The sequence below is a fragment of the Furipterus horrens genome, unplaced genomic scaffold (genome assembly GCF_987537825.1).
Source record: "Furipterus horrens unplaced genomic scaffold, mFurHor1.1.pri manual_scaffold_11, whole genome shotgun sequence".
Lineage (NCBI taxonomy): Eukaryota > Metazoa > Chordata > Mammalia > Chiroptera > Furipteridae > Furipterus > Furipterus horrens.
In genome coordinates this window covers 19,333,258-19,358,966 of record NW_028327181.1, presented here as the reverse complement: position 1 = coordinate 19,358,966, position 25,709 = coordinate 19,333,258, and the positions used below count along the sequence as shown (strand labels likewise).

At 44.8% G+C, this 25,709-nt stretch overlaps 1 protein-coding gene across 2 annotated transcripts in view; it reads right to left on the bottom strand.

Annotated features, from left to right (window-relative positions):
- The window catches only part of KLHL22 (kelch like family member 22), a 33,868-nt gene extending 21,749 nt beyond the window's left edge, over positions 1–12,119 (bottom strand). The window contains exons 1-2 of one of the 2 annotated variants that reach the window (XM_090257924.1): positions 11,994–12,119; positions 7,027–7,289 (exon numbers count right to left, since the gene is read on the bottom strand). In XM_090257924.1, the coding sequence (XP_090114050.1) occupies positions 7,027–7,253 (227 nt within the window). In that variant the 5' untranslated portion in view covers positions 7,254–7,289; positions 11,994–12,119. The remainder of the gene's footprint in view (positions 1–7,026; positions 7,290–11,993) is intronic. The other variant, XM_090257925.1, reaches the window with a different exon arrangement.
- Between the last annotated feature and the right edge of the window lie 13,590 nt (positions 12,120–25,709).

Below are 25,709 nucleotides of genomic sequence, written 5' to 3'. Positions count from 1 at the left end.
AGGAACAGCGTCTGAGAGGGCAATGGGAGTCCCACTGTGGCCCCATCAGTGTGATACACCCATGAGGCATCCTAGTGGAGAGCTAATTAGGTGTTCAGAGGGAAGAAGCTGGTGGTCAGGGTAGGAATCAGGGCTAAAATATGGCAGTCAGTAACAGAGATGACAGAGAGCTATTTTTCAGTTTGTTTATTTTTCAACTAGGTTAATACACACACATAGTACAAGACTTAAAATATACAAAAGGGTAAAAGCCTGTCTCCCTCCTCTGCTTCTGACCCTCATTCCCCTCCCCAGGGCAGCTCTATCACCAGAGGCAGTCCACATACCTGCAATGTTTGGACTTAATACACCTTGGAAATGGATCCTTATTGGTATACACAGTGTTGCCCTCTCCCTGTAAAGGTTATCATAATTGACTTAACCCACTCCTGCTGGGGTGCACTTGGGTTACTTCTAATCTCCCATTTTTTCACCCAATGGATGGTTCTATCCCCACAACATTTGCTTATGTGACTGCAAGGATTAATTCCTACAAAAACAATTGATGGGACAAAGGCTTTATATACATTTACACTTTGATAGTACTGCCCCCAACTGGCAACCTGGCCTGCAACTCAGGAACGTGCCCTGACTGGGAATTGAACCAGCGACCCTTTGGTTTGCAGGCTGGTGCTCAATCCACTGAGCCACACCAGCCAGAGCTGTAGCAATCATTTTTGGACGAGCTGAATTTCATTTTTCTACCTCAAATTTTTTGATTTTATAATATGTATTAATATAGGCAGGGCCAGTCTCCTTTCATTACTTCTGTTTCCCACAATTTACTAGTCACCACTTGCTTTAAATTTGAACTTTAGAATCAGTTTGTGCAATTTCCCCCCAATAAACCCTCTTGGTATTTTTTTATTGGAAACACGCTAAATATCTAGGTTGATAGAGAGAGCTAGCATGTGTGTAATAGACACAGCAGGCCTGTCTCTATCAGGCCAGCCTCTGCGTCTTTTTGTGGAGGTCATCTCCCCACACACGTGTCACATTTATTCCTAGACATTTTACTCCACATGCAGCCCCCCTGGGTACTTTCCCATACTCCAAGGTACTTCGACTCACTCTTTGGGGCAGTCCGACCAGCTGTCCAGGACTTTCCAGGACTGTGTTATTGTGGGCCTGACACGTCCATGCTTTTAAGAGTGGGAATGCTGATGCTGGGCACTGACCCCAACTCCCCCCAGCAAGACAGGGTACTTGGCTTGACTCAGGTATATTTTATCACCTTAAGAAAGGATCTATATAATACATGGATCTTGATTGGATCCTGAATGGAAGGGGGAGGGAAGAGATATAAAGCATTTGGGGGACAACCAAGAAAATTTAAATATGAACTCAGTATCAGATTAAATTATGGAAGAATTATAAATTTTCTTAAATTTATAATGGCATTATAGATATGTTAAAGAAGGTCCTTTTTCTTAGAGGCTCACTGAAGTATTTTGAGAAAGACTGTTACATCTGCAACTTAATCCAAAGTAAACATGGCAATGATGTTAATAACTGATGAATCTAGGCAAAGGGCACAGTTGTTCATATACCTCTCTTTCAACTTTTCTGTAAGATTGACATTTTTCAAAATGAGTTAAGGAGGGAAAAAAAGGCCAAGAAAAAATTACAATACATATCCAACTCCTTTTTTTGTTTTTGTTGTTTTTAATTGACTATGGATATTTTTTTTCCATATTCTGACAACTTTTACTGTAACACCAAAATTATGTCAAAATAAAACCTTAAAAAGAGAAAAAAATATAAAACATGTTCACAACTCATACCCATTAGGACGGTCACTATCAAAAAACAAAAGAACAGATGTTGGTAAAGATGCAGAGGAACCCTTTCATAACTGCTGGCAGAAATGTAAAATGGTGTAGCTGTTTTGGAAAACAGTATGGTGGTTCCTCAAAAAATTAAGTAGAGAGTTACCATATGATCCGGCAATTCCACTCCTAGGTTATATATCCAAAAGAATGAAAAGCAATGTCTTGAAGAGATATTTGTACACCCATATTCATAGTAGCATTATTCACAATAGCTAAGAGATAGAAACAACCCAAGTGTCTATTCTATCCATAGACAAATGGTTAAACAAAATGTAGCATACCATACAATAAACTACTATTTAGACTTAAAAAGGAAGGAAATTCTGACACATGCTTCGACATGGATAAACCTTGAGGACATTATACTAAATGAAAGAAGCCAGTCACAAAAGGACAAATATATGATTGCATTTATAGAGGTTCCCAGAGTCATCAAATTCATAAAAACAGAAAGAATGGTGGTTACCAGGAGCTGGGGACAGGGGAAAATGGGGACTTTCAGTTTTGCAAGATGAAAAAGTTTTGGAGACTGGAGGCACAACAATGTGAATATACTCTAACACTACGCTAAGCTGTATGCTTAAAATGGTTAGTATGATATATTTTATATTTTAAAATTAAAATTAAAAAAGTTCACTGAGTATCCAGAAGCAGGATGCTGACCAAATAAGTGGAGAGCTCAGACACCAAAGAACACTCTGCAGCACAAGGAGAACGAGGACCACCTCTACTGCTTGGATGTCACAACCAAATGTCACATGGGCCAGTGAGCTGCCTCTGATGTGCAATGGAAGGAACATTTCCTACGTCAGCATGTTTAGTGCCCAATCCCCCCTCCCCATTTTTCTTCTAAACTCTTGAGGCCAGGTGTGTTTCAGAATTCAGATGGTTTCAGCTGAAGAAACACTGTATGTTTGCTATAGGACAGTCATACCCCAGTGGGGTCTGGGTTAGCACTTCATATCCATGCACCTTAATATTTCCAAAGCAAAATATATAAGGACTCATACTAAGTAGCATAAAAATATCATTAGCCTCATATCAGTTCAGAAGTTCTGTAGTTTAGTGAATTTATGCCACACTTACAAAAAACAAAAAACTTGTAGAAAGCCCTGGCTAGTATGGCTCAGTGCATTGTGTGCCGGCCTGAGAACCAAAGGGTTGCTGGTTCAAGTCCCAGTCAGGGCACATGCCTCAGTTGTAGGCCAGATCCCCAGTTGGGGGTTCGTGAGAGGCAACCACACATTGATATTTCTCTCCCTCTCTTCCCCACTCTAAAAATAAATAAAATATTAAAATAAAATAAAAAAAAACTCATAGAAAAAATGGCAATGTAGGATAACCCAGTTTCCCTCTTTCTCCACAAAAATCAATGACTGGACAGCTATCCATAAACAAAAATAGCTCTGGGAGACCTCTGTATACTTAGGAAGTTTTAGCAACAGAGTGGAACAACAAAAAAACTTCCAATTTTAGAGTTTTGAGGGTTTCAGAATTATGGACTAGTAAATGCAAAAACAAACAGTGTATAAATGAATAGGAATGTTTGAAAACAGTTGCCTTGCAGCCCTGGCTGGGTAGCTGAGTTAGTTCAAGTGTCTTCCAATAAGCCAAGGTTGTTGGTTTGATCCCCAGTCAGGGCACATACAAGAAGTAATCAACAAATGCATAAATAAGTGGAACAATAAACTGATGTTTCTCTCTCTCTCTAAAATCAATAAATTGAAAAAAAGTCACAGTGACATATTACAGGGGTAATATGTCACCTCACTAGGTTCAAGAGCTGCAGGAATGGGTGCTGAATGTTAGCACATGCCCACTCACCTGGTTTGCAGATGGCCAGATGCTGGGTCACCTTTGATTAGCCTTACATCGTAAGAGAGATTCCCTAACATGGAATTAGCTTTCTTCTAAGAACAAAGCCCTCCTAGGCCAGCCTCTGCTGCTCTGCAGTGACAGCAGGTTCAGTGGAGAGCCATATGCCCGGGGTTCACTGGATATTTCACTTTCATTCAAAACCAGTTGATCTTTTCTGTGTCTGCTGTCTGTCCAAGTCTGATATCAACGTATATAACTTTCGTAAAAAATTTTGAAACTCTCTTTTTCTCTGCTCTGGAAAAGTCTAAATGGCATTTGAGTCTATTCCTAAAAGGCACAACTTCCCCCAGGACACACCCAAGCTTCCTGCCTTTTTTTTTTTCCTTTAAAGATTTTATTTATTTATTTTTAGAGAGAGAGGGGAAGAGAGGGAGAAAGAGGGAAAGGAACATCAACGTATGGTTGCTCCTGAGCACCCCCAACTGGGGACCTGGCCCACAACCCAGGCATGTGCCCTGCCTGGGAATCAAACCAGCAACCCTTTGGTTTACAGGCTGACACTTAATCCATTGAGCCATTCCAGCCAGGGCTGAGCTTCCTGCTTTTGTGGAGAATACAACTTTCTCTTCTGGGGGTAAAGTCTGTCGATTTATATTTTCTAGAAAATAATCAATTTTATCGAAATTTTCAAAATCACAGGCACTAAGTTGAGCAAGGTAGTCTATCTTATAATTTACAGATGATATGAAAACTAAGGGAGCTCCCAGCTGAGTAACTCAGTTCATTAGAGCATCATTCTGATAAGCCAAGGTTGCAGGTTCCCCAGCCAGGGCACATAAAAGAATTAAACAGTGAATGCATAAATAAGTGCAACAACAAAATCAATGTTTCTCTCTCTCTCTCTCTAATCAATAAATAACAATTAAAAAAAGAAAAAGAAACAACACTAAGGGAGGGATGAGATGGCCCAGGGAGGCTGTATACAGCCTCCGACACAGGGGTGGGGAGAAGCATGGGAACCAGCCCAGGAGAGCAGAGGGTAAGGTGAACACTGGGTCATGGGAGCCAAAAATGTCATGCAGTGGACGGTTATTGAAACAAGCCAAAAAAAGACCTTAGGTGCAGTCTGACCTTTCAATGCGTGTGCACCAATGGAGGCTTCCTGCAGAGGTGGGGGGTGGGGGTGCCTCCCAGGACAAGGGCAATTCAACTCTCTGCCCACCAGGGGTCAGCCTTTTGCAGGGAGGACCAGCCCTGAGAGCCAGAGGCTGGGGAAGGCGAGGGACAACTGGGAAAGCTCCCCAGAGAGGAGGACCCTCCACTGCGCCTGGAAGGAGATAACTAACGCTCTGCAGGGAAGGAAAGACAGAGAAGGGCAGCACTGCTGAGAATAACAGCAAAAGCACAGGCAGGAAAGCCCAGAGCATGACAGGACAACAGTCCATCAAACTGCAGGGCTCCCCTGAGGACAGGTGGGCAAACAGTGGAAGAGGAGACTGGGCCAGGGGCCCCTCCCACTAACTTGCATGATCTGGGTGGCGATTCTCAACCCTGCATCACAACACATTTTCACCAGTCTCACTGGGAGGAAAAAATGGTAATTCATTATTTTAAACTGAATCCAATAATAAACATGCTAAAGCTTGAGAATGATCTATGTCATATATATATGTCTGAGATGAGTCTGGGTTCTCCCTAAGTTGTCATCCCCCCCATTCGCATTCCCAACGGAAGGGGGTGTGTTTAACATGCAGAGTGACCACGCCTAAGAGGGAAACACTTCCTGTGAGAGGCCCGCCTGAGGGTGGCTGTGGAAGGGACTAGGAATTGCTCCTGGAGGATGTGAAAAGCCATAAAAGGTTTTTGATCAAATAGGGAAAGATAGTGTCTGTGAATGAGCTTTTATTTATTTATTTATTTAGTCAAATCGGTGACCCTTTGGTTCACAGACTGGCGATCAATCCACTGAGCCACACCAGCCAGGGCTGTAACTGCCCTTTAGAAAGGATGGATAACAGTGAGTCAGGAAGGCCTCCGTGGGGAGAGGAGTTCAAGCCTGAAGGGCTTTGAGGGTGCATTAAGGAAGTCCTGGCTCTACAGTCCTGTTGGCTCTCCCTCACAGGCCCTAAGCTGGGTGTCCCTTGCTGAAAGGGTCCCAGTGTTGGGCCTTTTAGGTAGGTGGCTCTCAGGAACGTCACACGGCCATAAGTCCTGTATGTCAACTCAAAGCTTAGTAAAGGCATCAGCAGAACCCCCCAGTGAACTGAAGGGACATTGCTGTCCCTGCACATGTTGCCCCAACGTACCACTGAGTCACTCTTCATAAGCTCCTAGAGACCAGAAGGCACTTAAACCATAAAAAAATATTTTGCTCAGAGGTTCCTAATAATGAGAACTACAATGGAGACTTCAAGACAAAATGGAAGGACTCGGGAGGCCATGGGTAGAGTTCACCCCCTCTGAGCCTCATCTCAACTGTGTGAAATGGAGACAAAGGCACCAATTCCTCCCAGTGTGCCAAGTGCTGGGATGGGGGTCACACAGGAGGCCATGGGAGACCCCAGAGGGTCAAAGGTTGAAAACCAAGGGGTGAGAGGGTGTGAGTCAGGAGGTATATGGCCAGGCAAGGGCACAGAGGGGTCACTCCACACATCACATAGCTATGTGGACCATGTGTATACAGTACAAATCACCTGGCCTTGGCTTCAGCACCCACAGGGACCACAGGTCCTGAGAAGTGACCAGGGCTCATGTGTGTGAGCTTCCGATCAGCAGTATAAGAACAGCATGGCGAAGGGGGGCTGGGAGAGATATGGCACTGAAAGATTGAGATATAAAGTGTCAAAATATCTTTTTAAAAAACGTGCGTAGAGAGAAAGCAAATACGGCAAAATGTTAACAAACTGGTATTCAGGTGTTTATAATACTATTCTTTCAACTTTCCCACAAATTTGATATTTTTCAAAATGAAATGTTGCAAAGCCAGAGTAAAGTTGAAAGAAAATCTGTTTTACACCAAGATCTTATACTTAGAGCAGAAAATTTATTTATAAAGTGCAATATTACTATCATAATAAAGCCAAGCATATCATCTTCAAAAAAAGAGAACATGCCCTCGAGACAAACAGCTAAAAGAAAAACAAACCCTAAGACCTCTTCTGTCTCTGGCTGTTGACCAAGTGGCAAAACAAGCAATAGGAGCAGCTAACGGTGAAGAGGGCACCTGGCAGCTTCTGGCCGGCTGCTCCGGCCCAGTCATGTCAGTGCCAACACATCTGCCCAGTGAAGCCAGGATGACCTATTATCTTATTTATGAGGACAGGTGTATGAAACTCACCTGAAGTAATCACAGGATGCAGCCAGCAGGATGCGATGGGCTTCAATGTGTCTCCCCTCCACCACCAGGACTACATCGAAGAGGATGCCACTGTCCCGAAGAGCCAGCAGCCCCCGGAGCAGGGCCTGGGAATGCTGTGTACTTCGGTAGGTGTTGTTGACACAGTGTGGGGGTGATGGCTGCGCGGGCAACTTGCATAGCTGGGTGAACTCCTGCTCCTCTGCCATTCTGACCACACCAGACCTCACCACCTTGGATGTCAGCTGGCAAGACAGAAGGGATGGGGAATGAGCCAGGGAGGCAGCACCATGCCGTGTACAACTAACTAGCTTCGCTCTCAGCGGCACCGGCTGCTCACCGAGCTCCTGTTCCTCCGTCCAGCTTACCTGTGCTTTCTGTACTCTCAAACACTCTAATTCCCTCTCTCCTCCCACCACTTGTCCAAACTTGGGACCTTCTCTCTGATGACCTGTGTCCCTTCATTGCCAAGAGTCTTCATTCCACTGTGTCTCCTTCAGCACTGCCGTGGAACGGAAGGGTTCTGGAGCAGACCAACCTAAATTGAAGCTCCCGCCCCACCTTGGACTCACCAAAGGATCAACCTGAGCCTCAGGTTGCTCAACTGAAAAACAGGAAATAGTAAAAGATGAACAGAAAGAGTCGGCACAGACTGGGTTCTCAAGAGCTCTTCCTCTCTCCCATTGAGAAAGAAAAAAACTGAGTTTCTCCATGCAAGAATGAATGCATAAAAATTACAACAGGCACTTGGTTCTCTAGTGAGGCACTCTCCCCATATTTGTCCTAGGACCACTAAAGTGGCTAATATCACCTTGAAGGAGGTGGGATCTTTGCCAAGAATAGCTAATGTGACTGACTACTCTGTTTTCTCTCACAAGCCCAGGAACATAAAGGTAGTTACTACAACATCAATCTCCCCCAAAATCTGCTTACTGTGTGGCCTGAAATAAGTGACTTCTCTTGGAGCCTATTTGCTCTTCTATGAAATAGGGATAATCATAGCATTTACCTCATTAAGATGTTATCTGGAGGTGAATTATATATTTAATAAAACACACATGTACAAGGCCTTAGCAAAGTGCCTGGCACATAGTAAGTGCTCGATAAAGGGTAATGGTTATTTTAAAAAACTGTTAACAGGCTTGAGTGGTGGTCAGGAGCCCCAAAGGAGGTCCAGGACCTACCTGCCTTCTTTACTGAGATTCAAGATCATCTACACTGTGTTTTAAATTCAAGGTTACTGCACTGGCTGGTATGGTTCAACGGACTGAGCACTGGCCTGTGGGCCAAGTCCCCAGCTGGGGGCATGCAAGAAGCAACAGATTGATGTTTCTCACTTCTATGTTTCTCTCCCTCTCTAAAAATAAATAAATAAAAATCTTTAAAGAAGAATTCAAGGTTACCTTCTAATAACTTGAGTCAGCACGCTTTAAAAAAACTAATTTGAGTGGGGAAAAAAACTGATTTGACTAGGAGGCTCAGAAACTCATCAGTGAAACAAACCTGCTGCAAACACACTTTGGCCACGCACTCCGAACGAAGCAGAAGCTGTTCCAGATCAGGGAGCGGCCAGTCCTGTACCACATGGTGTAGCCAAGCTTTGCGCTCTCCAGAGCACAGCACGGCACAGCCAGCCAGAGGCTGAGAGGGGCCACCTGCCACAGGGCCTTGAACATCTGCCTTCCCCACCTCCAGCTACTCCGCTATCCCCTCTCCTAAATGTTTATTCTCCAATTCCCTACTCTGTCTTTACAAGAGAAACTAGAAAATAGATTCTACTACAAAATTTGCCAAAATATTTAAGAGTTCTCAAACTTATTTTTAAATTGATAATATTCACGTGTCAAATTCAAACGGCATAAAATGGCACCCATCCCCTCATGGCTTCCTCCTTTTCTCCCAGAAACCGCTTCCCATACAACATGCTCAGACATGCTCAATTCTCCTCCGGGCTGGCTTCTAAGTAGGCCTCTGCCCACACATTCCTTTCTCCCCACCGGTACAGACCTACCTCTCTTGCCTGGAAACTCTGCCCTATGGCGACTCCTCCCACCTTTCCTGACCTCTTCCCTTTAGCCAGCACACCCTGTCCAAGCCCACCCCTCTTTCCCAAGAACTTCCCCTGGATTCCCAATCGCACCTCCAACTCAATTCCTAATCCAGCCAGCAGTCCTCCCAATTGGTCTAGTTTTGTTACTGGCATAGCCACCTTTTCCATGTCAGAAACCTCACGGTTGCAATGATTTCTTTTCCTGTCTAGGACAGAAGGATAGCCCTTGTGTTTTACCAGATCCTTTAATGCCATGCGTCCATCTCAGATGGCCATCCCTTTATTCCTCCACAGCCACCACTGCAATGACACCCCAACTGGTTTCCTTCCAACTGCCACATCCTCCCCAACTCCTCAAAGCACCCAAGTGTGCCACCTACTTCTCAAATGCTGGCTCCCTACTGCCTCTTACTTGGGGTTCCCAGTGATCTGGCTCAAAACACTCCTTACCCTGTCCCCTGCCATTAGCAGTGATTCCACGGAACACTAGACAACAGTGCAAATAAGCAAACTAGAACTCAAACTGCAGTCGACGTGGAGAAAACTCAAAGCCACACAGACAAAACCCCCCAGCACATTGCAGAATACATGTAGTACAATTTCCTTCACAAAAAGTTTGAAAACACATACAACACTTACAGATAGGTGCTACGGTATAAAATAGTAAAGATGCATTATGGGAATTCAGGGTCATGATTATCTCCAGGAAGGAAAAAGGGAATTTTCTTAAAAAATAGAAACAAAAAAACCAAGACAAAATATTAGGATCTGATAGGGAGAGGTGGTGTGTTATTATCTGTACTTTATCACTGTGAAATATTTAACAATTGAATTCTCAAACTCATTTTTGAATCTGTAATATTTATGTGATTCAAATTCAAAAGGCACAAAATGGTACAGTATATTTTGAAATTTAAATTTCCTTCCCACCTAAGGCCCAACCAGATCCTCTCCCATAGGAAACTACAATTCTTTCCCTAAAGCCCTTCCAGGAGGTACCCGTGGAATCACAGAATCTGTCATTTTACATACCCCCCACCCTTTTATTAGCTCTTGTATACATATAACTTCGCATACCTCCCACAGTCCATTGTATGGATAACCATATTTTACTGAACATCTGGGTTTCCTCTGATTGTTTACTATTGCAAACAATTTTGCACTTAAAATCACTGAGACGTGCCATATATGCACTTCTCCCAGGAAAATTTCCTAGATACAGAACTGCTGAATCATTTTAATTTTAGTGTATGTCATTTTACTGGATGTTGCCAAAATACCCTACACAGACAATGTACCAATTTATTTCCCACCAGCAAAAGTATGAGAACCTGATTCCAGCCACTGTTGACCTCACCAGTAGTGTTGATTTTTAATCCTCACCCAAATACATTGTTTCATTGCTTTCAGAGAGAGAGGAACATCCACGTAGGGCTGCCTCCCATACAGGGATCATACATGCCCAGACTGGGGATAAATCCACAACTTAGGTATGTGCCCTGACCAGGGATCGAACCTGCAACCTTGGGATTATGCTCCAACCAACAGCCACACCAGCCAGGGCCAATAGTTTCGTTTTAATCTTTGTTAAATTAAAAGTTGAACAACAACAAGGTTGAAGAACAACATCCCACAGTGTAACTACATTTTGGTAATTGGCAAAATCATAAAAACTTAAGTGGAATGCAGTACATCCTTTGCGATACCTCCCCCCATGCTTGTTTTTCTGAAATAAAGAATGCTTTTAGGATCTCCCTAGGTGGCACCCTCCCTTCTATTCATTTCACAGGAGTTACTCTTTCAGGAAGTCTTCCTTCCCTAGATTAAGATCCTCCCCCCGCCCCCCATAACATTCTAGTCATCAGGAGCAAGTCCCCGCATTCTGTGCTGTTCAGAGCTGCAGAGGGAAGCAGGAAGTTTTATGTCCCAATTAGATACAAACTGAAGGACATAAAATGAATTTTTGAACTCATGAATGAGAGTCAAAAGCATTTTTGATGAATTTTCAACTCAAACCATCTACTATTAAATAGGCACCTACTCCTCTGTAGGGCTTCAAAACAGTTCCTGCCCTCAAAAAACCTCAGCCCCTGGCAGCATAAAGCCAGGTCTGCAATAAAGGGGAAGGAACAGCTCAGAAGAGGAGAGGATGGGGTGGGTCCTAATTTCCAGACAGAGAAGCCATCGTATGGGTGCCGACTCCACGGCGCTCTGGAATGAGTCTCCCAGAAAGCAGAGCTGGAGCGTCTTGGCGCGCCGAACCTGTGGCCCCGGCTGGGCCCCATGGAGGCCCGGCGCGAGGGAGGCCCGAGGGAGCAGCCCGAGGAGATGGTGGTGGCCTCGAGGCTCCAGCACGCCCAAGATTGGAAATAGTGAGAACTGGCGGACGCTCCTTCAGGATCGGAGATCGCCCCGACAGCGCGATCTCCGACTTCTCTCAAGAAACAGCGCGAGCTGGGGAGGCTGGGCTCCCTCGGCTACAACCCCCGGGACCCCGACCCTCGGCCCGGGCGCGCGGCTGAGGAAACTGAGGCTCGGCTCGCAGGCGGAGGTCCAAGGTCACACCAGGCGGCGGTAGCCCAGCTCGGACCTGCCTGCCTGTTGCAGGATGCGCCCGCGCAGCGGCGAGGGTCGCAGTCGTGAAGGCCGCGCCGAACCCGCTGCGGGCAGCAAGGCCGGAAGAGGGCCAGGAGCCCCGAGGGCCCTACTGCCGCGAGAAGGCCCCGAACCTCAGCGAGCGCCCGCTCTGGGCCCCGCAGCACCAGAGGGTCCCGCCCGCCGCGCCCCCGCCACGTCAGGCCCAGGGCTCTCCTCAGGCCGCCAACCCCTGCCTCCCGTTCGCGCCCGCCCCCGCACCGCTGGGACCCGCGCGCTCCTCGCCCAGGACCCACGCCCTCACCCGGCGCCAGTCCCCTGCAGTCCGCGATCTCCGCCGCCCGGCCCTCCTGGCCCGCTCCTCGCAGCTCACCTGGAGCCGCTGTAAGCGGAGGACGCACTCGCGGGAGGCGGGGGCGGGAGGGCAGGCGGCCGCGGGGCGGAGCTTTAGCTACATCACGTGGTAGCACCGCGCAGGCGCCCTGCGCCGGGCTGGCGGAGACCAAAGCTGGGGGCATGGGGCCGTGAGTGCTGGGTCTGACCCTGGGCGAGGCGGTAGGGGGCGGCCCGCGACCCGCAGCCACGTGCAGCCGCCCTTCCGCGGATCAGGACTCGGCTCAACAGAGAGACACGCCCCCCACCCGCCCGCCTGGGTGACCGTGCGTCTCTTCACCTGGCACAGTTCAAGGCACACGGCGGGGCAGAACGGTTGAATAAGAGAGGGAATGCCTTTACGTGACGGTCGCACCCTGTAAACCCATTTCCTCCTTTCCTCCCCGGTCGCTCCCTCGTTCCCTCTCTCCTTCCCCACTTATTACCGCCTTACTCATTCCCTCCCTCATTTATTCTCTTCATCCCTTTCTTATTGCCTTCTCTCATTCAGCATTCATTCTCTTCCTCTCTTTTCCCTCCTTTATTCCCGCTCGAACTTACACTTTTATGTATACGTCCCTCTCTTTCTCCCTTCCTACTCCCCGCACTCCCTCCTTCCCTGAGTCCCATATATCGTCTGTGACTGTTGGTCGCCTGCCCTCTGCTGGATGTTAAGAGGAGATAAACACAGCAGTGTGAACAGGTGTTTTCCTGTTTACTGGGATTCTGGTGTAAATCCAATTCCCAGCCCAAAGGCCTGTTCCCTGCTGGGGAGGCTCTTGGCATTCATTTTTCTCCGCCTTATCTTCAAGAGGGCCCCATCCTCCGAGGCTCATCCGTAATGGGCGTGTCCAGTGGTTAGAGCCAGCAGAGCCTTGTGATAGACAAGGCCAGGGTGTCCCAGTCTGCCAGGTGGCCCGTGGTTAAAAAAGAAAAGTCAAGGGGAATGTAGAAGAGGGAGACAATAAATGAAAGAGAAGCACTGTTCTGGCTGAATCCAGAGAACTGTCTGAGGGTACAGGCAAGGGTCAGAAGAATAGGCTCAGCCTCTGGGAACAGAGGTTCCCAATGGGAGTGGGCTTCAGCGAAGGTTTTCTTGAAAAGGTGACCCCCCCCCCCCACCTCCAGTCCTGTAACAGATAAGGACTTTTGGGGAGTGGGAAAAGCATTTCAGGAATGGGACAGTGTCAGCAAGGGCATGGAGCTGAGATCCGGGGAAGTGAGTGGTCAAGAGGCTGCCAGGAGTTTCTGAGTCTGTTACAGAAACGGGTGTCCAAAAACAAACCCCAGAATTTGTGGCTGCGGGATGGGGAAAAGGAAGCAGCTTTTAAGACGCCTTTGCATGCCTGGGGCTAGTTGCTAGCATCTTTGTTATGCAAAATGGCTTTGATACTTCCAAGGCCCAAGAAGATGGGAGCAGTGTTGAACTGTGGGATGGTACGGAAGGAGCCTACAGAGCCTGTGTAGGGTTCTGTGAATGGTCAGAACTGGTTGCAACACCCACTGCGTCAGATGACAGCTTCGGACATTTTAGCTGGGTCTCCCCCTCTCCCTCTCCCTTACCCTCTCGGTCTCTCTGGCTCTCTGTCTCTCGCTCTCCCTCTCTCGTGCCCATTCCATGTGGCTTGGTGAAAGGGCCTTCTCCATGTGGATTAAAGAGGCTGAGTTCTCCATGCGGATTTGAGAGGGCTCTCCAGGCCGCTTTAAGAGGCTCTCGCCATGCAGTTTTGAGAAGGAGAGGAGATCCATGCGGTTTGCAGGAAGAAGGCAGTTTACAAAGAGGCTGAGAATCCAGGCGGTTCTGCATTGAGAGCTGGAGGGCACCACAGCACAGAAAGGACCTCCCCAATCAGATTTGAGTGATTGGCAGCTACTGGTAAAGCTGAACTGTGCCTAGGAAGTAGGGACACGGTGTTTCCGACTTTTCTAAGGCTGGCCTGGTTTGGTAGGGGGAGGCAGAACTATGTGTTTGTGGGTATTTTAAAGAACATAAAACAAAACAGAAATCTGCAAATAATCTAAATCTATTTAACTGTTAAATAAACAGTTCTTTTTTTCTTTTCACTAAACTCTAGTACTGAGAGTTGTAATTCTGGTGGCAGGCAATCAGGCCCCTAACTAAATGGCCTGTGGGTTCTGTTTCAATCAGAGCAGCCCAAAGGTTCTGTTACAAGTCTTGTTAGGGACAAAGAAGCAAGCTGGTGACTCTCAAACCAGAAGGAGATAATTAACAGATGAATCATGGAAAAGGGGCAAGGAAATGACATTCCACAGCTCCTCACACATATCTCTGGGATCAAAAAGAGGAAGATTATCATCACCAAACACAGAAATGTAGCTAGATAACTTTGCAAATAAGTTGGAGATAGACCTATACCTAGATTACCCTTAGTTAATCACACCCTGAGTTAAGTAGTTAATTGTGTTAGATTGTGAACCTGGATTAACCATTACTGGAGAAACACAGGGGAGGATAGGGGAGGGGGAGCTAATCACGTTAGGGAGGGAAGCTAATTGCATTAGTATAAAGCCAGTTTTCTTTGTCTACTTCGCACACACATGCTTCTGGCTGGCGGTGCAGCTGACTCTACAGACTTGTGAATAAAACCCTCGCTTTGCTGCTCAAGTCCTGTGTCCCGGTGTTTTATTGTGAGCGTTTCTCGCAGTCTGACAGGAAAGTTGAGGACCAGACCCTGCCTTCTGGAGGTGGATGTGTCACCGAGGGCAGCCTTCAGCCAGGGCAGGCAGATGCCTGTATAGGTTGCAGAGCCTGGACTGGAGAATGGGAGAAAGTGGAGCAAGAGGACAGCAGGGAAGTTGTCTCTGGTTGGCAGGGAGTGAGGACAGAGGGCAATTCTGGTTGGAGATCTGCAAAGGAGACAGGTTCCCTAGTACACATGAGTGATGGATGAGGAGTGGTGAGCCCAAGTAATGGAGGGAGACAGTAGGACTACCCCAGTCACAAGGAGGCTGGAGCAAGAATAGGTTTAGGGGAAGACAAGGCCCACCTTTGCTCAGGGCAGGGTAAGGAGTCTGCAGATGTCCCACTGAGGGCCTTTCTGGAGCAGTCAGGCTAGAGGTGAAGTCATAGGCATATCATGCACTTTAGCTGGAGGTGATGCACCAAGCCAGAACAAGTATGGGGAAAAAGGGAGAGGGTTGAGGGCAGAGCAAGAGGCACACTGATTTTCCAGAGGGCACCCAGAGAGCAAGAACCCACAGAGGGAATGGGAGGAGCGATCTCAAAGGCCCAGTGGGGCCAGGTGTGAGGGTGGCCCCGGAGAATAGAGGAGGCAAAGTCCTTGGATCTGCAACAGGGAGGCTTTTGATGTGTTCACAGGAGCCCTTTCCTTGAGGTAGCAAAAGCCAGCTTACTGTGACAGGTGTGAAAGGAGGTAAGGACAGGAAAACTGCAGGGATAGGACTGGCCTCTCAGATGAGGGCAGATGGGACCACAGTTTGAGGGGGAGAGACTGAAGGGGAGCACCTTCAGGGAAGGAGGGAGGAGCTAGTGGGTGGGGAAGGCAAGGATGAGTAGTTGGGGGAGGCCATAAGAAGGTGGGGTGCTGGCCTGGCCAGGATTGAGGGTGTAAGGGATAAAGAAGCCAGTGACTCTCAAACCAGTAGGAGATAATTAACAGATGCATTCCACAGCTCCTCACACATATCTCTGGGATGAAAAGGAGGAAGAATGTCATCACCAAACACAGAGAAATGGGAAGATGTAGCTAGATAACTGCAAATAAATTGGAGACAGACCTATACCTAGATTACCCTTAATTAATCACATCCTTAATTAGGTAGTTAATTGCATTAGATTGTGAACCCGGATTAACTAGTAATGGAGAAACGGGAGAAGGAGAGGGGAGGGGGAGTTAGTCGCATTAGGGAGGGAGAGCTAATCATGTTAGTATAAAATCAGTTTTATTTGTCTACTTCGTGCGCACATGCTCCTGGCTGGCGGTGCACCTGACTGCAGACTCGTAAATAAACGCCTTGCTTTGCTGCTCAAGTCCTGTGTCCCGGTGATTTATTGTGAGTGTTTCTCACAAAGGGAGAGGACATTCTCCAGTGTTCTCTGAACTAGAGGGACCATCATCTCAAAATACACCCCAATCAAGTCACTGGTTCCCCCACTGGAATGTTCCAAAGGAGGGGAGTAGCAGCAAGATAAGCTGAGGCCTCAGAAGCTGCAGTTTGCAAGATAATCTGGCATCCTCCCATGGGTGTGTTACCATTCCCAAAGGGTACACACTTGCCATCTGCTGCTTCACGCTGTATTGCCAACACCTAGAACAGGGCTAGCACTCAATAAGGTACTAAGTAAAAACAGGTTAAGGGAATTGGAATAGAGAGAAATAAAAAACCGACTGGCTAAAGGACTGGTATAGATAATGGTACACTTTCAAGGCCTCAACCCAAATGCAGATACCTCAAAGGAAAAGACAAACACACTCATCTGCAAAACGATTTGATCACAGCCATCCCAAACAAACAAAAAACAATTGAGTAAACTTTTGCAACAAATTTGACAGCAAGTGGTAAGTAGTCTTGGTATATAAAATATTCATACAGAACAATAAGAAAAGATATTAAGATCCCAATAGTAATACAGAAGGAGACATGAATAGATAACACTCAAATGAGAAGAAATAATTTAATATCTGAGAGAATTATCAATAACAGTGAAAGTAAAAGAAATGCAAATGACAAAATATATCATTGAATATATTTGCAACATATGAAAGACAAAAGATTATTATCCAGCCCTGGCTGGTGTGGCTCAGTGGACTGAGTGCCGGCCTGTGAACCAAAGGGTTGCTGGTTCAATTCCTAGTCAGGGCACATGCCTGGGTTGCAGGCAAGGTCCCCAGCTGGCACATGAGAGGCAACCACATATTGATGTTTCTCTCCCTCTCTTTCTCCCTCCCTTCCCCTCTCTCTAAAAATAAATTAATAAAATCTTTTAAAAAAAGATTATTACCCAGAATGTATAAGGCATATCTAAACATCAATAATTAGAAAATCAACCAGCCAGAAAATGATAAAAGATATTTACTGGAAACTCCCAGAAGAGGAAGTCCCAGTAGATGTAAACAAAGGAAGTTGAGTTCGATGTCATTAACAATCAGGAAATGCAAATCACATACCACATTTTCACACATTGTTAGAAAAAAATTATTTTGACACTTGTTAAAACAGTAAGAAAGACTCTTCAGGAAAACTGTTTTAACAGGGGTATGTCAGTAGGAGAGAGAGCTTGGGCTCGACTCTGAATATAGCAAAGACAGCTGGGGATTTATACCCAAGGATCAGACTCAAGGGGTCCATGGATGTAAAATTACAAGATGAGACATCAAGGGTAGGGAGATTCTCCCTAAACTAACTTAGCAGAATTCTTTGCTAAGACTGACCTAGGCAGAGCAGAGACAGGATGGGGACCAAGGCTGAGGCCTCATCAAAAAGAGGGCTCAGCCCCGGCTGAGTAGGGCAGTTGGTTAGAGCACTGTCTGAATACACCAAGGATGCAGGTTCCAAACCCAGTCAGACCACATACAACAATCAATGAATGCATAAATAAGTGGAACAACAAATTGATGTCGCGCTCTCTCTCTCTCTCCTTCCACCTTCCTCTCTCTCAAATCAACAAATAAAAATAAAAATAAGGGGGCTCAGAAGAGACTGATGGAAGTTTGGTCAAGGAGAGTCTTTGTTAGCATCAACATGGCAAAATATAAAATTGGATGAGATCAAATGTTGGTTTATGAAGGTGGGAATGTATATACATTGTTGATGGGAATATAAGTTGGAACAGACAATTGGGAGCCTATGGTCGTTTTAAAGTACATCTGCACCCTCACTGGTGTGGCTCAGTTGGTTGAGCATTGTCCTACAAAGCTAAATGTCGCCAGTTCAATTCCTGGTCAGGGCACATGGCCTGGTCCCTGGTTGGGATGCGAGAGGCAAACGATCCAATCAATGTTTCTCTTACACATTGATGTTTCTCTCCCTTTCTTTCTCCCTCCCTTCCCGTTTCTCTAAAAAGAAATAAATTCTTTAAAACAAATAAAATATGTCTGCACATTCTTTGACTCACTTCCCTTCAAAAAGTAAAGCTCCATCTTCCTCCCCTTGAATGTGGGCAGGACTTAGTGACTGGCTGCTAAGAAATAGAATGAGGTAGAAGTAAAAGCTTGTGATCTTCAGGACCAGGTCACAAAAGGCATTGGAGCTTCTGTCTTGCTCAGTCGGGAGGAAGTGAGCCACCATATCATGAAGACACTAAAGCAGCCCTGAGGAAAGGACTCCATGGAACTGAGACTTCTGTCAAAATCAGCACCAACTTGTCAGCCAGGAGTGAGCTGTCTTGGAAGCAGATCCTCCAGCCCCAGTCAGGCCTTCAGAGGACTGTAGTCTTCTGAAATCCAACATCTGCCTGGAACCTTAAGAGAGACTAAGCCAGAACCTGGCTAAACCTCTCCTAAATTCTTGATCCATAGAAACCACCAAAGATAATATATGTTTATTATTGTTTTCAACAGCTTGGCTGTGGCATTTTGTTTCCTATGGTTTCAGTTACCTGTGGTCAAACGTAATTCAAACACAATAAATGGAAAATTCTAGATATAAACAATTCATAAGTTTTAAATTTATGCACCATTTTGAGTAGCAAGATGCACTATTGCACCTTCTGCCTTCACCCCACCCAGGAGGTGAATCATCCCTTTGTCTAGCATCTCCATGCTGTGTTTTCCACTTGCCAATTAGTCACTGGGTAAGCATCTGGGATATCAGACTGACTGTGGTGGCATCACAGTGCTTGTGTTCAGGTAATCCTTATCTTATTTCATGATGGCCTCAAAGCCATTCATATAACTTTTATTACAAAATATTGTTATAATTGTTCTAGTTTATTATTAGTTATTTTGTTCATCTCTTACTGTGCCTAATTCATACACTTTATTATAGGTATGTATATATAGGAAAAACTATAATTAAAAAAAAGACAAAAACAAAAAACCAACCAACCATAGTGGTACCAGACCAAAGTCTATGTGCCTGATGCTTCAAAAGGCCAAAACTCAAAACATCAGACTTTGAAGTAAGGAAATGTTTACTGATTGAGAAGGCAAATGGAGAAGATAGAAAACCTAGTGGTGCCTCAAGTCCATCTTAAGATAGTACAAATTCAGGCTTCTATTATGTCTAGGGAAGGGAAAACAAAAGGGGCAAGAGGTGACTGATGACGTGCAGACATGGGGTGCCAGCAGAGGTCTAAGGAAGAGGAAGATGTGTTTAGTCTGTAGACCCTAGTTGATGTGAGTATGGTCAAGAGGTTCCTGAAAATCTTTTTTTTTTTTTAATGCAAATCTTGGTAAACAATAATTATTTTTGTACATTCCTTCCTTATCTCCTCTAGAGAGATGCCTTCTGGTAAGGGGCTGTCTGTAAAACTCAAGCCTCAAGCAGAATTGCTTTAATGCATTATTAGCATGTCTATAAGCAAAACAAAGCAGAGGTTATTAGCCTGAAGGCCATGGGAACAAAACAGGATTGAACATGATAGAGTTGGAGAGGCCAAGCATTTTACTTTGTTACAATAGTATATATAGGGTTCAGTACTATCCTTGGTTTAGTTTCCCATAGCCACTGATAATGGAGACCACTGTAATTTATTATGCAACAGCATTAGCCAATTTAATATCTACAACAACTGGCAGTAGCTAGTACCATTTAAATAAAATGCTAAGTGGAGGAGAAACAAGATGGCGGAGGAGTAAATGGAAGATACACTAACCTCCTCCCAGAACTAATCTGGATTTACAACTTAATTTTGGAGAAATCATCTGGAATAACCAACTGAACACTAGCTGGAGAGAAGTCTTATAACCACGGAGAGACAGAAAAGGCCGCTACATCACAACGTGACCTGTAGGGAGTGTGGAGATGCGGAAGGGCTGGCTGGGCTCACACGGGTGGCAACTGAAGGGACTGAGAAACAGCTCAGCAGCCAAGGGTTCCCCCTGAGAAGGGCAGGGTCTAAACCCCCAGCTGAGCTTCCCAGCCTACAGCAACAGAGTGGAAAGTAAAATAGTATCCAGCTGAGAAAAGTGAAAAGCCACAGGGTTTCTTGCTAGCCGGAGAGAAACAGCTGGAGAAAAAGCGCTCTTAAGCGGATCACATACGAAAATATTTTGCCCCCACTTACCCTGGGCTCGAGCGGAGAGAAGGCAGACAGAACTGGAGACGCTTGGGGAGAGTTTGGTGTGGTGGCTTTGAGGGGAGAGCTGGGGAAGCCGCCGGCCGGGTCCCAGTGTTGACTCATCCCCAAACTGCAGGTAGACCATTCCCCTCCAAGTGGCGTCAGCCTGAGGGGAAGCAAAAGCCCTGCCTACAGGAATTAAGCTGCCGCACCCATGGTCCTTAAGTCTGACAGCTAATCACAGATTGAATAGATTAACAACTAAAGAAGACAGACAAAGGCAGTAGATCCCTGGAAGTCTCCAACAGGCTGCCTAGTTGGTACAGGATCTGACGCCACCAGGGGCAGGTCCAGAAAGTGCAGATCATTCTAAGAAGCACCAACAAACAATAGGAGTCACAAAAATGGGGAGACAGAGAAACAACCCCCCATTGAAAGGAAAGGTAGAATCCCCAGAAAGAGTGCTAAATGAAAAAGAGGGAGCCAACTATCAGATGTGGAATTCAAAACATGGATTATGGAGAAGCTCAATGAGCTCAGCGGAAACTACAAAGAACTCCAGAAAAACTACAAGGAACTTACTGAGAATTACACCAGCATGAAAAAGGACATAGAAGCTATCGATAACAGCCAGGAGGAAATGAAGAATACGATCTCTGAATTGAAGAACACAGTAGAAGGAATTAAAAGCAGGTTAGAGGAAGCAGAAGATTGGATCAGTGAGCTGGAGGACAATGTAGACAAAAACTCCCAGACAGTGCAACAAAATGAAAAAAGACTGAACAAGACTGAAGATGTTCTAAGACAGCTGCAGGACAACATGAAACGTAATAATATCCGTATCATAGGAATTCCAGAAGGAGAAGAAGAAGAGCAAGGGATAGAAAATCTCTTTGAAAAACTAATGACAGAAAACTTCCCTAACATGAGGAGAGAGAGTCACGCAAGTCCAGGAAGCACAGAGGGTCCCAATGAAGATGAACCCCAACAGGCCCACTTCAAGACACATCGTAATTAAAATGGCAACATTGAAAGACAAAGAGAGAATCCTAAAAGCAGCAAGAGAGAAACAACTAATAATATACAAGGGAGCTCCAATAAGGCTATCATCAGATTTCTCAGCAGAAACACTACAAGCCAGAAGGGAATGGCAAAAAATATTCCAAGCAATGAAAAACAAAGGTCTACAACCAAGAATACTCTACCCAGCAAGGCTCTCATTCAAAATGGAAGGTAAAATAAGGAGTTTCCAAGACAAAAGAAGGCTAAAAGAATACATCTCCACCAAACCAGCATTGGAAGAGATGCTAAAGGGTCTGCTTTAAGAAGATGAAGAAACAGAGAGAGACAGAGAGGAACATGAGTACAAAAGGGGAAAATGACAATGAATAAGTACTGAAAGAAAGAAGGAATGTCTACCATTTGCAACAACATGGTTGGAACTAGAGAGAATTATGCTTAGTGAAATAAGCCAGGCAATGAAAGAAAAATACCTTATGCTATCACCTATTACAGGAAACTAATGAACAACACAAACAAATGAGCAAAATTGAACCAGAGGTATGTAAACAAGGAATAAACTAACAGTATCAAAGGGGGAGATGGGAGGGAGAGAAGGGGTAAGAAGGGGAAGGGTCTAGTCAAAGAACATGTATAAATGACCCATGGACATGGACAACTGGGTGGGGACTGAATGTGGGAGAAGGTGGGGGGCAGGGTGCAGGGAAGCAAGAGGGGGAAAAAATGTGGGACAAGTGTAATGGAAAAAAAATATTTAGTGGGGGAAAAATGAAAATATAAAGAATAGAAATGCAAGTTCAGTGAATATTAGAAGGACAAGGATTTTCCTTCACACTGTATATTTTTCTCCCTGTATGATCCCTCCAGAGTTTGGCATTCTAAAGAAGTAAGTAATGACATGTTTCTTTGCATAAAACTAATAAGACTAGTTGTTAATAGAGGTTTTTTTTTAACTAAGACTTTGACTGGAATGTCATGCCTAAAGGAGACATGCTTGGGCTTTGGTTGTTACCAAAAAGCCCTGAGGAACTGGGATTGACTTTCAAAGGTAATAAAAGTCCACGAGATAAAAGGCCTGGTACCTTGGATGGATGCGCGGTCCACGGCAATCTTTCCAGGGAAGGAATGAAGGTTGTTTTCCTGAAAGATGGCTAGATGGAACCTTAAGGCACAATGGAAAACCAGAAGGACTTGAAAAAGACAGGTGTTTACAGGCAAGGCTGAATGCCAGGTATGTGGTTCTGCTTCTGTGCCTTGAAGGGCAGACTGAAGGTCACCCTAAATGTTCCTTGTGTAAGTTCCAGCAAAGCAGAACTAAAGATCATAAGTGATCATTTTCTGCTCTTGTTGTGTTTATGCAAATGAACAGGATAAATTAAAAATGGACTTAATTCAATCCCTTTAATGACAAGGAGGGTAATCTTAGGGAGAAAAATCACGATTCAAGGAAAACCACAATGTTCAGTGGTAGACTATAAAGTAGTGCAGCTAACCGTCTTTAAAGTTTCTTTTCATTTAAAATTTGTTTTCATTTGAAAGTTAAACTATGTCTGTGGCACTATCAAAGATGTTTAATTTACAGGCAAGAAGAATGTCAAATGCCTTGCAACTGGATGTCTTTCCGATAAGACAGTCCTACAGATTTAGAGACTTGTATGTGGGTTATGTTACATAAATTAACATGTGTTTTCTGTTTTCAAAGGGCATAAGCCTACGATTTCATTACCTGAGTGATTGTCTGTATGTATAAGCCTCACTTAATCCTGTCTGCATTGCTGCCTCCTGAGACTCAATGGTTTGGCTGAATTAAGTGGCTGGGTTGGTGAAGAATGGGGTGGTCTGTGGGCTTCACTTTAAAACTGGTTTCTCTTTTCTGTCCTAAAGGCTTGGACAGAAAGAGCCCAGAGGCCTGAGAGGGGGAAAACCTAAAATATTTCCCTCAGCCCAAACAAAGTATAATGGGCAAAAGGGTTTTGGACAGGTGAGATGTACCTGGCACACCTTCCTCCAAAGGAGCCCTTCTTTTCCCTAATGTGGGACATTGAAAAATTAATACCTGTCTTTTGTCATCTAGTGGTTATGGATTGAATGATGTCCTTTAACCCTGTTGCCAAATCTGTTGCCTCCAGAATACAACAAGGATGCCAGCCTGTTAAATCAAGCATGCCATTGTCCGGGGACAGCCAAGTGACCTGAAGTCTGCAAGATCCTTCCCCATGTGGGAAGGCCACCCTCCCCTCCACACCCCCACTCTTATTAGGGATTTCTGGATCCAAGGGTAGGTAGGACGACGACCATGTCCAGCTTGAAGCAGCTAGAGGAGCTCGAGACCTTCGCCCATTGTCCTTTATAAGATTATAAAGGGTCTTAAGTCTGAGAGGGAGGGATTGTTATTTTTTATTGTTAAAATAATTAATTAATTAATTAACTATTTTTTAAAAAAGAAGAAGAAGAATATATGAAAGGGTGAGGCAGGAGAGCTTGTATGTACGACCCATGGGCATGGACTTGGGGGGCCAATTATTGGGGGAGGGGGGTGCTGGGTGGAGGGGAGCAAAGGGGAAAAAATTGGAACTATTGTAACAAATAATAAATAAAATATACTTAAAAAATAAATAAATAAAACGCCAATTGGCTCTCTGCAAACCAACAATTCCTCTCCGGGTATCTATATTGAAGAAATATCTCCAGATGGAATCAAGACAGCACAGGTGCCCTGGCTGGTAGCTCAGTAGGTTAGAGCATTGTCTTAACAAGCCATGGCTGTGGGTTTGGTTCCTGGTCAGGGCACCTACAAGAATCAACTGATGAGTGCATGAATGAGTAGAACAACAAATTTGTGTTTCTCTCTCCCTTCTCTCTTTAAAATCAATTATAAAAAATGAAGACAAAAAAAAAAAAAAAAAGAAGAGCACAGCAGAGGATATTTATTGCAGCATATTTTCAAATGTGAAAAAGTGAATGTCCATGAACTATGGTGCATTGGTACTGTGGAATGACCTGCAGCAAACGATCTAGGGGCTGTGATGTAACAATAACTCTTATTAAATGACAAGGACAAGTAGTGAAAAGATACATAGTATACCATTTATTCAAGAAACAACCAGAGCTTTGAGGACTGAAGCCATCCACAGCCTTCAGCTCACTGTCTCCATCAAGATGACTTATGATGCCATGCTGTGCCAATGGGACTGTATTTGGGAGGATAAAGTTGCAAATAACTGGACTGTTTCTTTCAGGGACTTTCTGAGACTATTTATCTGAACAAAAGGCTACTCAACTAATGACCATCATAGGGAATAGTTTCATCTCAGAACAACAGAGAGCTCCATTGAGCATCTTCAAGGCCTGTTTACTCTTCAGGTCTGCTTCCAATCCCTCAGCTAGAGGTGTCCATCACTCCTGAAGTACAGGTATCCCCCATGTAACACGGTACTTCTATAACACCATTTCGCTCTAACACAGAATTGGGGACCCCCCCCCCCCGTATAACATGGTATTTCTATAACACAGTTTTTGGAAAAATATATGGCCAGAGTCAATTCAAAGTGGAAATCTAATTGTGCCAGCAGAAAACAGGATGGATGCAATAGTAACACTTGCTAAATCTTTAGGAGGGGAAGGTTTTGATGATATCACTGTAAAAGATATCCAAGAATTGCTGGAAGAAGAAGAAACTGATGAAGCAATTTTGGTGGAAGTGACATCTGGAATGTGCCAAGATAACTTAGGGGATGATAGCACTGATGAAAATGAAGAAGTTAAACAGCTTATTCCAAAAAGTGTAAAGAAAGGCCTAGATTTAGCCAAATTTCTTTTTTAAGAATATTTTATTGGTTATGTTGTTACAGTTGTCCCAATTTCTTTTCTCTTTGCTCTCCTCTGCCCAGTACACCCCTCCCCTCCAGCAATGCCACCCCCCTTAGTTCATTATGTCCATGTGTCATGCATGTAAGTTCTTTGGCTTCACCCTTTCCTATATTATTCTTAACTTCCCCTTCTATTTTGTACCAACCAATTATGCTTCTTAATCCCCACACCATTTCTCCATTTTTCCCCTTCCCCCTCCCAGCTGATAACCTTCCAAATGATCCCCATACCTATGAGTCTGTTCCTATTCTGGTTTGCTTAGTTGGGTTTTGTTCTTATTTTTTAGAGTCTGTTGTTGATAGTTGTGGGTTTGTTGTCATTTTAATGTCCATAGTTTTGATCTTCTTTTTTTTTTAAATAAGTCCCTTTAACATCTCATATAATAATGGTTCAGTGATGATGAACTCCTTTAGCTTTAGCTTGTCTGGGAAGCACTTTATCTGCCCTTCCATTCTAAATGATAGCTTTGCTGGATAGAGTAATCTTGGTTGTAGGTCCTTGCTTTTCATCACCTTGAATATTTCTTGCCAGTCCCTTCTAGCCTGCAAAGTTTCT